We start from the raw sequence: 13,810 nt of genomic DNA, 5'->3' as shown, positions 1-13,810 counted from the left end.
TGAGAATAAACTTTATGCACAAACTGCTGTGTGGTTATTTATTTATTTATTTATAGGGATAAGAAGAGCAGTTTGGTCTCTCGACAACCTCACAGTAGATTTATATAATATGATAACTCAGCAGTGGCTGTAAATGTCTCACTAGAATGAACACAGACTATGAATTAAATGCATATGAATATGACACCTACCATCACACACAAGGAGGGTCCTGGATGTGAGAAACTGTCAACTAAAAAACATTTTGCCGAACAATCCAGCTGCTGACCATCCGTGTAGGTCAGAGCTGCTTCGATAAGTACGACAGGCTGTCGGGAGGTTTTTGCCGATCTTAGACCGATAGTAAAAACAATGAATGTGTTTGTGAGATTATTTAAAGACAGCTAAACGACGCGGCACCTATCCATAAGGGTGAACGAGTAAGCTCCAGCTACATATTGTTCATTTGAATAGCTCATAGCTTAGTATGAAAGGTGTGCTTGAAGAGGACACGTTATTGTAGACCCAGTGTAATAGGGTTTTAGATTTCTGTAGGGGGTCCCTGCTCTCTTTCAGCTCTATGCAAATGTCCCCATTGTTGGACTAATAAAGGATTATCTCATCTTTTCCCGCCTCTCGTCTAGAGGATGGAAGATAATGCCAATGATCTATGCTTGTTGCACCTTTATTCATATGAAACCACAAACCACAGTGGCGAGGAGGAGGAGGAGGAATAAAGTGCGACATGGATAAGGTTAATGCGCTCTGTAAAGAAAGCATCAGCTCGTGGACAGAGTCAAATGGAAAAAGAGGTTGGTGAGGTCAGGGGACATTACTGCGTCATTCGTGAGTCATTCCCTGCAGATAAGTCAAAGTGTTTTATGAATGGCAGCGAGTGACTCCGAGCTGGAGAAGGGGGGGGGGGGGGCTTCCGATCTGAGACGAAAATGACATGATAACGAGGCTGCATCGGAGGAGGATGAGCAGAAAGCAAAAGGAATAAATTGCAACTAAAAAGTCCTTTTGTCTATGAGTGAGAAGCAGAGGCTCTGCAGCAGAGTGTGTGTGGGTGTACATGTACGGTGAGCCTGAAGGGCCATATAGGCTTAAATGCTTTGGAAGTACTTCACAAAAAGCAATGCCCAGGGTTTTATTACCCAATAAAAAGCTCTGGCAGAGTAAGACCGAGAGTGTGTGTGTGTGTGTGTTTTCCACTGAACACAGATCAGCAAGAACATGATTGAAAGTTCTGAGATGACCGATCTCCTCGCTGGAAAACATCTCTGGTTAAAGTCATCACCAGGATGCCCGTAAAAATCTAAAGCCATCAGAAATGCATTAGTAGCACTTTCTGTGAGTGCATTCAAAGATTAAATATTCCTTCTAACTGCAGTAAAGCAATTAAGTAAATGTCTCAGTTATGTCGGAGACATTTCCCTGAAGCATTAATGTACAGTATCTACTGAGGGTTATTCCTTTTTTACACGCAACTTACATTTTGAAGTGTTTCTTCTCTTACCACACTTCTATTATATTTGAGGAGAAACCAGTAGAGACATGTGCCCAGAGATTACATATAGTATGATATGAACATGGAGGACAATCAGGTATATTTATAAACTCATAACAAGTTGAATATCATGCACACCTCTACAGCATTTTAGTTTGACATGTCTGGAAGTTAAATGTTGGAAGATGTGTTCTTGTTTAAACCGCACTGACACTTAAATCCTTTGAAATGCTGGTTAGAGATAAATCCGTAAGACACGGCTCGACGTCCGTCAACAGAAGCAGCCGAAGCAGTTATTGCATTTAATACTCTTTATTCATTATTTCCTCTTCAAACACATTTTCCTGATGTAATGTACATTTCCATTCAAAAGGAAAAACTCAAGTGAGGTTAAAGTCCTGAAAAATGAAATAGTATAATGGTTGTAACCATCAAACTCATCGTCACAATCACGAAGCTGACAAAAGCTCTTTTTGCATTAAACTATTTCAAAAATATATATATATAGTGCGACAAATTTCAGATTTTTCCCCACCTTTTCTTGTATAGCACCAGCCATCCTTCATACACACATGCAGGCAGGCGCACACACACACACCTCCAAGCATCAACGTAAACACAAATCTGCTGCAAAGAAAATTCCCAACTCTTCATATAGAAAGTGTAAGAGCCTCCATCGCATTCTTATGGTGTAAGACTTGCACTTTAGACGAGCATAACCACTACACATGTAATCCACAGCTTGCTCTGCCCCCCCCCCAGCAATACATCGACAGGTGTCATAAATTTTAAAAAGAACACACTGTACTAATAAACAAAGGCCCAAACAAGTGGGACAACCAAAGCTGAGGGGAGTGAGAGCAGCAGTGGGATCAATACGTAGTTTACAGCAGAAAATAAAAAAGGCAAAATACATTTCATCCTCTTTTTTTTTGTTTTTCTTCACATAGTCCTTCACAAAAAGTTCATACATTGACATACATACACCCTGATGAAGGAAGTGATTTAGCGTGAGCCCTGCTGCACCCCACACGTCGAGAGGGGGAAGGTAAAGCTTTCATTAACAGGCACACATTTTCAGTCATCAGAAACAGAAACGTAAACACATGAAGGACACAAAATAAAAACGCAGAGTTTTTACATTCCAGGCTGCGTTCACGGTCTAGAAAATGCAAGTTCTTCCGTTTGTTGCATTTTCTTTGACTTGTACTCCTCACCCCGCTCAAACAGACTTCAACCTGCAACTGTGAGCAGCAGCATTACTCGCTGGTGTATGAATGAATCATCACTCAGAGGAAAAACAAACTGGGGAATGTTAAGAGGTTTCGTTCTGCAATTTTTTTTTTTTGCAGCACAGAATCAATGTTTTGCCACGTGGCTTTCAAACAAGGAAAAAGATCATGTTAGGGTTAAGAGTGTGGTGATGAATGCAGCCGTTAGCACTAAACTAAGAGGAGACTACCCACTGAGTGATAAGGTTTCAGAGCAAAACCCAACGCTGCCGCCAGGCTGCAGTCTGCTGGCTACCTCCACCGTCAGGCACGATATACTCCAATAAGAACCGGTTAGTTTGGTTACAATTAATACAGAGAGAAGCAAAGACACAAAATTAAGTGTTAGGAGGGTAGTTCTCAATGTCAAGGGCAGATTAAACCAACTCACCCTCCCAACAACAAAAAAAGGGACCAAACAAAGTCCTCAAAAAACACATTATGTCCCTGAGAACCAGCTCAACTCCCTCCAGCAATTGACCACATTAGCTTATTTACATTCCTCTCAGGTGGCTGGGTTTGGAGTAAAACAAGGCCTCTTTAAAGTGCTTCCGTTAGTATGGGGTCTCTGCTGGGCGACCTCCATCTACTGTGCCAAAGTATGGCTCGTCAGTGCACTTCAGGTATTGCTTTGGTTTGGATAGGGACAAAACTGTGGGCAAAACAAATTTAGCCGGGTTGCTTCAGAGCAGGTGGAGCTACAATTGCTAGGCAGTCCCTTAAATTAAGAGTGTTAATATATAATGTCCGTTTAGAAAATCAGAAAGAAATCAAAAGTTGAATTTCCAAAAAAGCATTCATGCAAGACTGAGGTCAACATGGCTGCCAGTGACAACCAGGCCCAAACTAGCAAAAGACAGAAAGACTGACAGGAATGACTAGACGGGTGGGTTTCAAGGAAAAGTGTGTTTGGGACTCAAATTAAAAAGACAAAAACAAAACACTTAAACCAAAATTATTTTGCTCCCCAAGCAGAAATAGATGTATTCTCCCATAAACTACGATGACAGTCTTGTATCATCCATATTTCACATGGTTTGAAGGGGCTGAAAATAATGTTCCTCCTGATCACCATTAAAAAACCTGTTAAAAAGCTAAATCACTCTCCAAAAAGGCACTTCAGAGTTTCAGTTGCTGGTTGTAACTTTAGTCCAGAGCGAGATAGTGTGTTGCACCTCACTTGTTAAGAAAAGAAAACACTATGGCAGTTCCCATACCAAAGTTCAGCAGCTGAGCCAGCAGAACATGCCCTGACCCGGGGTGTGACCTGCAGAAGAGGACAAGCTGACCGTACTCTAACAATTTTTCTAACCAGTCAGGAGTTGTGGGCCAGCCAGATAAGAGACGCCCTGGTTATCTCTGAATACGAGCAGCAGCAGCGAGGCAGTGAGCCGGAGTGAGCTAGAGCTTCTGAGGAACTGAGGGGCCTCGAGACAGTTGTCACTTGCATAAGAAGTTTAAGAGCAACTTTTCTCCTCTCAAACCTGGATGCAATAATGTCAGGAAAGGGAAGACGAGAGATGACTGGTTAAAGTCGCACTCGAAAGCCATCTGCTAGTAATGCCACACTGCAAGTGTTCGAAATTAACCGCTAATAATAGGCATGGCTAGAAATAGTAATTCATAGGTTTGAGGAGGCACCTCCGTCATATTTCGGGGAGGGGGTCTTGAGGCTCAGGTCAGTTGTAGCTTTCAGGATTCATCAGAATCCAAGTCCGCACGTCTGGGATGCCACTCTTCTTTCGGACGTTTCTCTCAACATACCAGTTGCACTCCCATGACCACAAAAGGGGTTCAAACACTGCGCGGTTAAAAAGGCAGGCAGCAGTTAAGAGAGGACAGGAAGTGACTAATGAGCCACACGCATACACATGCAAGGGGGCAGGGCGGCTGCTGCTCGCACACCGAAGATATCTCCCCCAGGAAAAAAAGATAATTATAGACTGCCTGTAGTTTGAGAGCCAGTCGCTGAGCTGCGTCAGAGGAGGATCCCGTTTCAGAGCTGCTGTCGAGCCTGCAATGGTTGTGAGGGACGACACTGCGTGCCCACCATGTGCCCACCATGTGCTGTTCCTTTTAAGGGAAGGGACAGCCAGTCAGCCTGTCACTCCAGGACGCCCAGCCAGCTCTCGCTCCAGGCAATGAGACTGACCGCATGCTCTCACCCTCTCCTGTCAAAGAGCTTCCCATAATAGCCAGGGGACTGTGACATCTGGAGGTCACTGGTGAGGCTTTGGAAGTGACTTAAAAACACAGAGGAACATAAACTCCTCAGACACACAGGAGCCCGTCTGAGGCCTAAACGGTCTCTCTGCAGATTTCCGCTCAAAGCCGGTCTCGACTGTAAAGTACAGGGCTGAGTAAACTGGATAAAGGGGGAGGAGGGGAGCGCGTCCTACACTGAAATTCACAGTGGAAAATAAAAATACACACATTTTCTACTGCATTCGTTTACAAATCACAGACACTGCTGGCATATTTAGGAGACCAGAAATGTCTGCGAGATATTTACATGACAAAATCAATTTAAAATAAATGGACTCCGCTCGCTTCCCCTTCATTTCGGATGTGAACAAAGTTATTGGTGCATCACCTTTTATCCCTCCCCAGTGAACTAAACATATTTCTGGTGCTTGGCTTTTTTTTTGGGGTGGTGGGGGGGGGGTGTCACCTATTATATTAGCCTTTCCCCAATAATACAATTTTTTAACATTTTTTTCTACCTTTTCACATTTGTAATTTTTTCTATATATACACACACACACACACACACACACACACACACACACACACACACACACACACACACACACACACACACACACACACACACACACACACACGAAAAACAAAATTTAAGGCTATAACATTTTCTTCCCTTTCTTCAAAGAAATAGCCCATACTTAAATTATTGGGGGGTAAACCTTGAGGTTAAGGCACAAAACACAACTCTGATAAACAGGGAAACAACCAAATATGATGTGAAAAGAAAGTCTAAACACTTAAAAATATAACTTTCTATTCAATGACCTAGAGACAACTCTGTAGATGAGGAATGAGAAAGGATTCCAAAAAAAACAAAGCAAAACACCTGTCCACTTAAATATAATTGTGCCTTGAGAGGAACATTGTATTTATTGCCTCAATATTTTTTTTTTCAGTTTTTTTTTCATTCCCTCGTCTCCAAAGCAGCAGCAGCAGCAGCGGTGCCCTCCTTTACGTCCTTCCACTTTATTTGTCAGTTACATGGCAGCCATGTTGGAATGTTCTGGTTAGCCACATAGTAGTTGCTGAAGTTGTGGTCTCGGACATAAGGCGCTGGCTGATAATAGCAGGTGACGCAGGACGCATCGGGGATAGCGTTCTGCTCCGCCAGAACTCGGAAGGCCATCAGCGAGATGAGGTGGAGGGTCTGCCGCCGCTCATGGCCCATGAGGCACACCGTACTCTCGTTGACCACTCGCCGCAGGATCATGAGGTAATCGTACTTGCTCTTCTCCTCGCCTATGAAGTGGCTCTGGAGGTAGGCCTCCACCTTGCGCTGCTGCTCACCAATGTCAGGGAAGTCAATGAAGAAGCGGGAACACATGTAGCGCTCCAGGGCCTTGAACTCCTCCTCGCTGGCAGGGCGGAAGTCCCGCACCAGCAGATTGCAGTATTTCAGCAGGCCGCCACCTCGGATCTCCTCGGGCCGCTTGGTGTCGATGAGCTTGTTCCGCAGGTGGCTCAGTGCCATGCTGAAGTCCCCATATACGCTCTCCCCACTCACAGTAGGGTGAAAGGCCTGTGACATGGGCGTCTGTGCCAGCTCGTAGTAGGCAAGCATGGAATCCAGCACAATCTGAAAGGAGTCCACACTGAACTCAAACTGCCGGCGTATCGAGTCCACAAACTTCAGCTCCACATTGCGGCCATTGTTGTTGGAGAGGGAGATGAGGCTCCAGCGGTCCTGCTCTGTGTTGACCTTCACCAGCTTCTGCACGTAAGCCTCTTTGAGAGTCATGGGTGTAATTTTCTTTTTGTTCACGCCCTCGGGCAGAAAGTCCAGCAGGGTACCCAGCACCACGTCCTTGATAAGCTTGAACTCTGCCTCGTGTGGCAGGTCCACCCTGAAGATGACGTCCAGATCCTTGTAGCTCCAGCCAATATCCTGCACCAGTACGTGGCTGGCCGTGGAGCCATTGAGCCGTACGTCCTTTACTCTGATGCCCCTCAGCTCCAGACGGGCGCGAACCCGGGCCACAATGTCTTTCAGCCGCACTTCTAAGGTAGGGAAGTTTCCCCGTCCGTGGACAGGCACAACCTCTGACAGAACTTCATTCAGCCGGCTCACCTGGTCCCAGGTCAGCACACTGACGGAACAACTCTTTGATTCTTCTTTGTTATCCATCTTCTCACAAAATTCAGATGAACTGAAATGGCAGGAGAGAAAACAGAAGTTAATTATGGCTTCCAAAGATACAAACCAAGCAAAATGTACAAACAAAAAACACATTTAATTTAAAATATAAATTGAATAAATAATGAAAATAAATGTTAATAAACGTTATCAATAAAATCACAATGAATAAATGTAATAAAAAGTAGAACTACCGGCTTGCACGTGTTAAAATACCTCACGATACAGTAGCAGCATCATGACCCATTCAGCACTAGCACAGCAGAATGCGAGCACGAGACAACCTGCTCGCTCTCCGTTACACACACAGTAAAGGACAGAGCCCGTGAGGCTTCTAGAACAGCTCACAGCGCGAGCCTGGCTTTTATTCCAGAACAGCTGAGAGACAAACACCAAGCTAGCTTAAAGTAACGTTACACTAAAGCCAGTAAACTAAATGAAATAAAACATTACGGTTACGTCTAAACATGGCCAGTAATGAGTTGTTCCAGCTGATCAATTTACCCGTGACGAATGCAGCGTATGAGTTTTACGTTAACCGCTAACTTCACGCTGCTACCGTGCTAACACAACATTTTAAACATGACTTGGCTTTTAAACAAAACGCTAACTTGCGTTGCCATTACGAGAACTAGATACCGTTACGTTTGACTCAATATGAAGCCATATGGCGACGAATCCCTCCGTAAATTCACAAAGTCACGTTAAAATACGCACTACGACAATCAAGAAAAACGAATTGTACGTCTTACGTTAACTATCCCAACTGATGTCACGTTTTTTTTTTGTTTTTTTTAAATCATGGCAAGGCATGGGTAAACTTTTAATTTCTAATGTCTAATTTAACATTACCTCCCTAACGTAAGGATGTAAGAACCCGACTTCACTTGACAAAAAAACATATTAAATGAGCAATGAAAGCGGTACATACATTTTCAAAAGCGTCCTCTGTTAATTCAAAGTCGGAAAAAGAAGATGTTAACTTGGAGTTCGTGCAGACACCTCCTCATAATCCACTGCCCGCGAGAGAAACACATGCAACGCTGCTGAAAAGTCAGTATTTGAACCGCTCTGCTTTAAGACACGCCTTTTTTATAAAGCCGAAGCACGACCCACTGAAACAGATGCACCGCCGTGACATGACACAGTCCCCTCTTGTCTACATAGCGTGGACTAACAATTTAAAAGTACAATATTAACAATGATTAGCGTATTATGGCTAAAATAAAACACAAATGTTGTATATTTACCAAACTTTCATAACCAGCAGATCACATAGAGCGTGAAATCGTCGCGTTAGATTGTGTCAATGCGCCGAGCGAAGCACCTGATTGGCTGACGAGGTTTTTGCGTTGCCAAGTAACGTGGACCGTCTCCAGGCTGACGTTTCAGTTGAAAATCAGCAGCAATCTGTTATTTGTTAATATTAATGCTCATTTCAGATTATACTAGTTTATTTAACTTTACAATTATCTTGTTAAATTATACTCTACTTTTTTGTTTCACCAAAATGGTACAAATATGTATAAATTAAAACATTTTTAAAGGCAAAAATAATTACAAATTTACCCGAGATAGATATAACATTGAATTAATTGTAAATATATTGACTTTTTATTTAAAAATACATAAATGCAAAATAGCCTAAAAAAAGTTACCCCAAATTTACCTGGATTGTTATATGAATTTATATAATATAATATAATATAATAATAAAAATGTATATACACTAAATAATACAACTGTCAAACTGTGTGGTGAACACTTCTTAAAGAGGAGTAACATATGTTTTCTTCTTATTATAATTTTATATTATTGAAGTTTATTCATCCCAAATATTTTCTTTAATAATTATGTGTTATTTATTTAATAAAACCTTTCTATTCATTTATTTAAGCTTATGTTTTCTCTGTACCATTATGTTGAGTCCACATGTCATGACATATATTTTATAAATAAAGATTGAAAATAATTACCACATGAACATTAGTGAACAATAAAAATATAATAAATAAATAAATATCACAAGTTTACCACCAGGCCCTCAAACGGCCGACAAAGTGTCAATACCAAAGACCAATTAAGATAAATAAGGAAAAAATATTAGAAACACCTTTCAATAAAATACAACACAGTTGTTTTATTTTACTTCTTGGTAGAAAATAGTTCAAATAAAAGGAATACGTGTGATCTCAGTCATGTAGAACAAACCAGGGCACAGGGCACCAGAACATTTAAATTCATACTTATTATATGTCTGAATTTATCAACACATATCTGAACCTCCTGTTTAAGTTGCCATCGAACAATAGTGTGCCAACTTTAACAGCTGTTCAGTGTATAATGCAGAGTCCTTTGCATGGAGTTAGCGCTGCAGAAATGTTGTGGTATGTCGTGTTTAATAGCAGAAGAAGCAAGAGACCTGACGGGCCTTCCCACTGCACAGAAAACATTTCAGGCAGATATTCTGGGTGAAGGTCAATAACACAGCAGGGGGTGTCCTCCCTTAGATTTCTATAGAAGTCATTTCTAGAGAACACATAAAAACATTCCTGTGCTGTAAATCTCTTTCTGTTGCGCGCGCGCACACACACACACACACACACACACACACACACACACACACACACACACACACACACACACACACACACACACACACACACACACACACACACACACACACACACACACACAATAACAACTTGTTGCCTTGTAAAGGTCAATTTTATTTTGAAACAGAACATTTGATGGTTGACAATAGTCAAACAGCTTAAAGGGATAATTCCGATTGTTTTAAACGGGGTTGTATGAGTTACTTATCCAAAGTCGCTGATCTTTTGCTGCCTCGATTGGTTAGTTATTGTTATTATGTAACTTCGGTGTTTACTAACTACTGATCGACCAGCAACACCCGTAAAAGTAAAATGACTGTTTTTTTCAATGGAGTCTGGTGGCTTTGAAGAGAGCAGAGATAACAGCTTCAGTTCTTCGTCTGAAAACGCTGAAGAATATTGAGGAAACACACACACACGCACACGCACACACACACACACACACACACACACACACACACACACACACACACACACACACACACACAGGGAACTGACTCAAGATGCAGTTTCTTGCTAAAGAGATTCGTCCCTTTCTCTGCAGCCTCGCTGGTGGGAAAACGAGAGATGATGAGATGAAACCCCTGATTGGAGCTTAAACCATGTCAGCAGTACGGATGTGTGAGTGTGTGTGTGTGTGTGTGTGTGTGTGTGTGTGTGTGTTGGGGGGAGCCCCTAGGGTAATGAGTGGTACATCCGTGTCAGTGAGTCAGCAGCAGATCTGATAGTATAGACCAGAGAGGGGATTCCCTCCCTCTGTGTGTCTGCATCATACTTTCTTTATAACCGATATTAAACAGAAATGTACAGAAGGGACAAAAAAACTCTCATTCTGTCATCGAGACGAACTGATGTAGAAACAAGGACATTTATGAAGAAGTGTTCATGCAGAAAGTGTCAGCTGATGAGGACAGGGGGGTTTACTAAGAATTAAGACTTTCTTTACATAAACACAACTGTAATTACCGTATTACCCAATCAGTGTAACCTTTCTGCTCTCTAAGTACACCAGCGGTGGCACAATCTGCTTTTATCACTGTGTTTCTGTGGCGCAGGATATATGGATTTAGAGTCATAATAATACAAGTTATTATTTGAATGGCTTACACAAGGAAGTAGAAGGAAAAGAATACTAACAAAATGTTTGCACGTGTCCATAATCGCCCTGTAGGTGCAAGAAGTTATTTCTTTCCTACATGATGAGATGGCACAGATACGAGAGAAGCTGTGCGGCAGAAGGTTGTTGCTCATTGTTATCTGCAACAAATTGTGTTTTAACTTCTAATTCACGGCAAAATGTATAATTCTAAGTCTTATTTTGAGGAAATATTTCTTGTGCAACAACAACGCCTCTCTATTCTTGCATAAACTGTCAGCTGCTAACTCTCTTAAGCAACAGATGTTTAGAAAATATGACTTTTTGCTGTTGCCACATCCCAACGTATGTGTTCACAGCTTGAAGCAAGAGTCGTTCACACTAAAGTCAACTAAACATATGTTTTCCTTCCCTCTGCATGCATGTCCTGCAGGTACAAAGCATACCGTTCTCTGAAACATCTGCCTCTGACCCCAAACAATGGAGCTGAATGGGATTTCTTTTGGCCGTGTGTGTCCTCTTAGAAACACTGTCCAAGTTACCGTGGATAATGCACAGAGCATCGAGTCACGATGATTCAGTAGAAAGTCGTTCACAGTGAGGTCTGTTGATGATGTAGATAAACATGGTAACATCGTGTCTCTGGGTTGGCGTGGAGGCAGACATATTAAAACTTCATCAGAACAAACTGAGATGCAACTGGAGGTTCAATCCAGGGGGATGGACGCTGGTCTCCGACACAGAAATGAGTGTTGGCAGTTACAGACAGTTCATTATGTGTTTCTGAAGAGACATTCATCTACAACTAGTAGAGAGAACAGCAATAAATGAGTTATTACCCGCTCACTGTATGTAGTGAAGAAAAGCATCACGGCTGGATATCCAGTAAAAGTGCAGCTTCCTCTCTCCACAGGACATTTATCTTGGACCCAAAACCCAGACTGGCCTGCAACAGTCATTGGGATTCTGTTTAGTTTGCTAGAACTATGCAAATTAATTGGTATTGCTATACTTGTGGAGACTTTATACGGAATTTCAGTGATTCCAAGGATTGTCTGGACATAATCCGGCAGTAATTTCATTTTTGGCGGCATTGCAACCAGCTGCAAACACAAAATTATCCTTATAAAGTGTATATGGCTAACGTGTTAGCACACAGCGGCTTATTTACACATCCAGGCGACACAAAGCAACATTGGCATTCAGTTGGAGTCATGCTTTTGGCCCCATGGTGATGAATGTGAGTCCAATATTCACTCTAAATGCTAAATGATCCACTCTGTTCACAGGCTATGTGTTAACTTTGTCTAGTAGCGCACAGGACACATACAAAGCGTGTCAGTTTTTAAGAGTTTATTTGAAACGGTTATCTGCTGCTGCTGTACGTTACGCTGATGAGAGCGGTGGGACTGAACCAAAACAATCAGCTCAGAGACGCTAAAAGTCTCCACAGGGCAGATGGAAGCCATCCATTTTACACGTCTGGTGATACGTTTAACCTTTTAATCACCTTTCCACGTTAAAGTATGGCGAAGCAGAAAGGCTTCCTATTGTTGAGTATGTGGAGTTTTCTTCTCGAGGAATTACTGAGAAAAGTCGTAGCGCACAATTCCCGATCATCCTGAGATGTTTTTTTGCACGAGTTACGTGGCGAGAATCGAAACACTTAGTGCGCCTTGTTCTTTGCACATCACGAACACCAAGCGTGACACAACGAGTGTTTGGTGCCAAGTGTCTTACACTAAAACACACACATCGATGTTTTCCTCACTTAAAGTACACAACAAGTGTCCACTGGACCTCCGTGATGCAACAAGATGTGTTTGCGTTGGAGATTTCTGTTGACAGAACAACTGTGAATGAGGTGTTGTAATTTGTTGCTGTTTGTGCCAAGCCATCTGCTTCCTGCTGTGAAAACATCCAGTATGTATGGAACTGCTCCCCGTGGCACATGCAGACACACTGAATAACATATCTCTGAGGTGACAAAGAGTGTGATCATGATGCTCTTGTTTAGGGATGAACTGCAGAGTACATGGCTCAATCTACCTGAACCACATGTCTGTGTCTGTGTGTGTGTGTGTGTGTGTGTGTGTGTGTGTTGGTCTGTTGTGCAGCTGGAGTTCTGCCACCTGCTTTTCTTAGGCGCCGTGCCATCTGAGGAGTGACTCAGTGTGTCCAGGCCACGGATGGGTAAGCCATTAACACATTAAACACACACTGAGACACACAAACAGATTTTGATTTGCATGTTCCTGGAGGCGCTTATTGTATCCATGTAAGCAAACACACACACCCACACACACCCACACACACACGCACAAGTGCCATTAAAGGTTCCACTACGTCTGCTTTTGAAAACATGTGCTAATCTTTTTCAGAACGACTCAGGCGGACAGTTAAAAGCTCTGCTCTTCCTCTGACATCATTTAGTTGTTGGTTTGTCGGAGGACACATTACTCCCCCCCCCCGCCAACCCCCACCATATGCTCATCATTACTCATCATTATTGAACCTCATCTGAAGGTCAAATCCTGCTCCATGACTGTGTCTGTCAGGTGCACTTTTACTAGGCTCTAGCTAGCAGTTAAAAAGAGAAAGTCCCCCCCCCCCTTTCCTCCTGTCCAGTGATTTATGTTGCCCTGCAGAATCACTTCCCAAATATATTATGGTCTGCTTAAGTATGTCTCTTTAACCAAATGACACACATTTAGGCTTATTTATAATTCTATAAGATCTTCTTTTGACATATAATGTGATATTTCTTATACTTCCACTCACTGAGCCCCCCTGAAGATGTTTCGAGCCCACAGTGGAGGCCCACCTCCCACTCTGAGAGAAAGAGACACGAGAGGGAGATGAGGAAGTGACAGAGTCGCTGCTTTAACTCTTTTAACTTCAGCAACAGCCTTGTTCTGAGCTGCTCCAGATTCAACATGT

The 13,810-nt window shown here is 42.5% G+C and overlaps 1 protein-coding gene across 2 annotated transcripts; it reads right to left on the bottom strand.

Annotated features, from left to right (window-relative positions):
- Nucleotides 1-1,785: 1,785 nt before the first annotated feature.
- Nucleotides 1,786-8,223, bottom strand: tent5c (terminal nucleotidyltransferase 5C). Of its 2 annotated transcripts, none has more exons than XM_029458882.1 (2): nucleotides 8,091-8,223; nucleotides 1,786-7,172 (listed from the first exon to the last, which is right to left on the bottom strand). In XM_029458882.1, exon 2 carries the CDS (start codon nucleotides 7,148-7,150, stop codon nucleotides 5,999-6,001), a length of 1,152 nt encoding a protein of 383 aa, XP_029314742.1. In that variant the 5' UTR covers nucleotides 7,151-7,172; nucleotides 8,091-8,223; the 3' UTR covers nucleotides 1,786-5,998. The 2 variants fall into 2 exon arrangements, with proteins under 2 accessions (XP_029314742.1, XP_029314743.1); XM_029458883.1 differs by lacking the exon at nucleotides 8,091-8,223 and adding an exon at nucleotides 7,354-8,032.
- Nucleotides 8,224-13,810: the final 5,587 nt, after the last annotated feature.

The sequence above is a fragment of the Cottoperca gobio genome, chromosome 21 (assembly GCF_900634415.1).
Source record: "Cottoperca gobio chromosome 21, fCotGob3.1, whole genome shotgun sequence".
Classification (NCBI taxonomy): Eukaryota; Metazoa; Chordata; class Actinopteri; order Perciformes; family Bovichtidae; genus Cottoperca; species Cottoperca gobio.
Note: the sequence above shows the minus strand (reverse complement) of the source record. Positions and strands in the feature narration are given on the sequence as shown.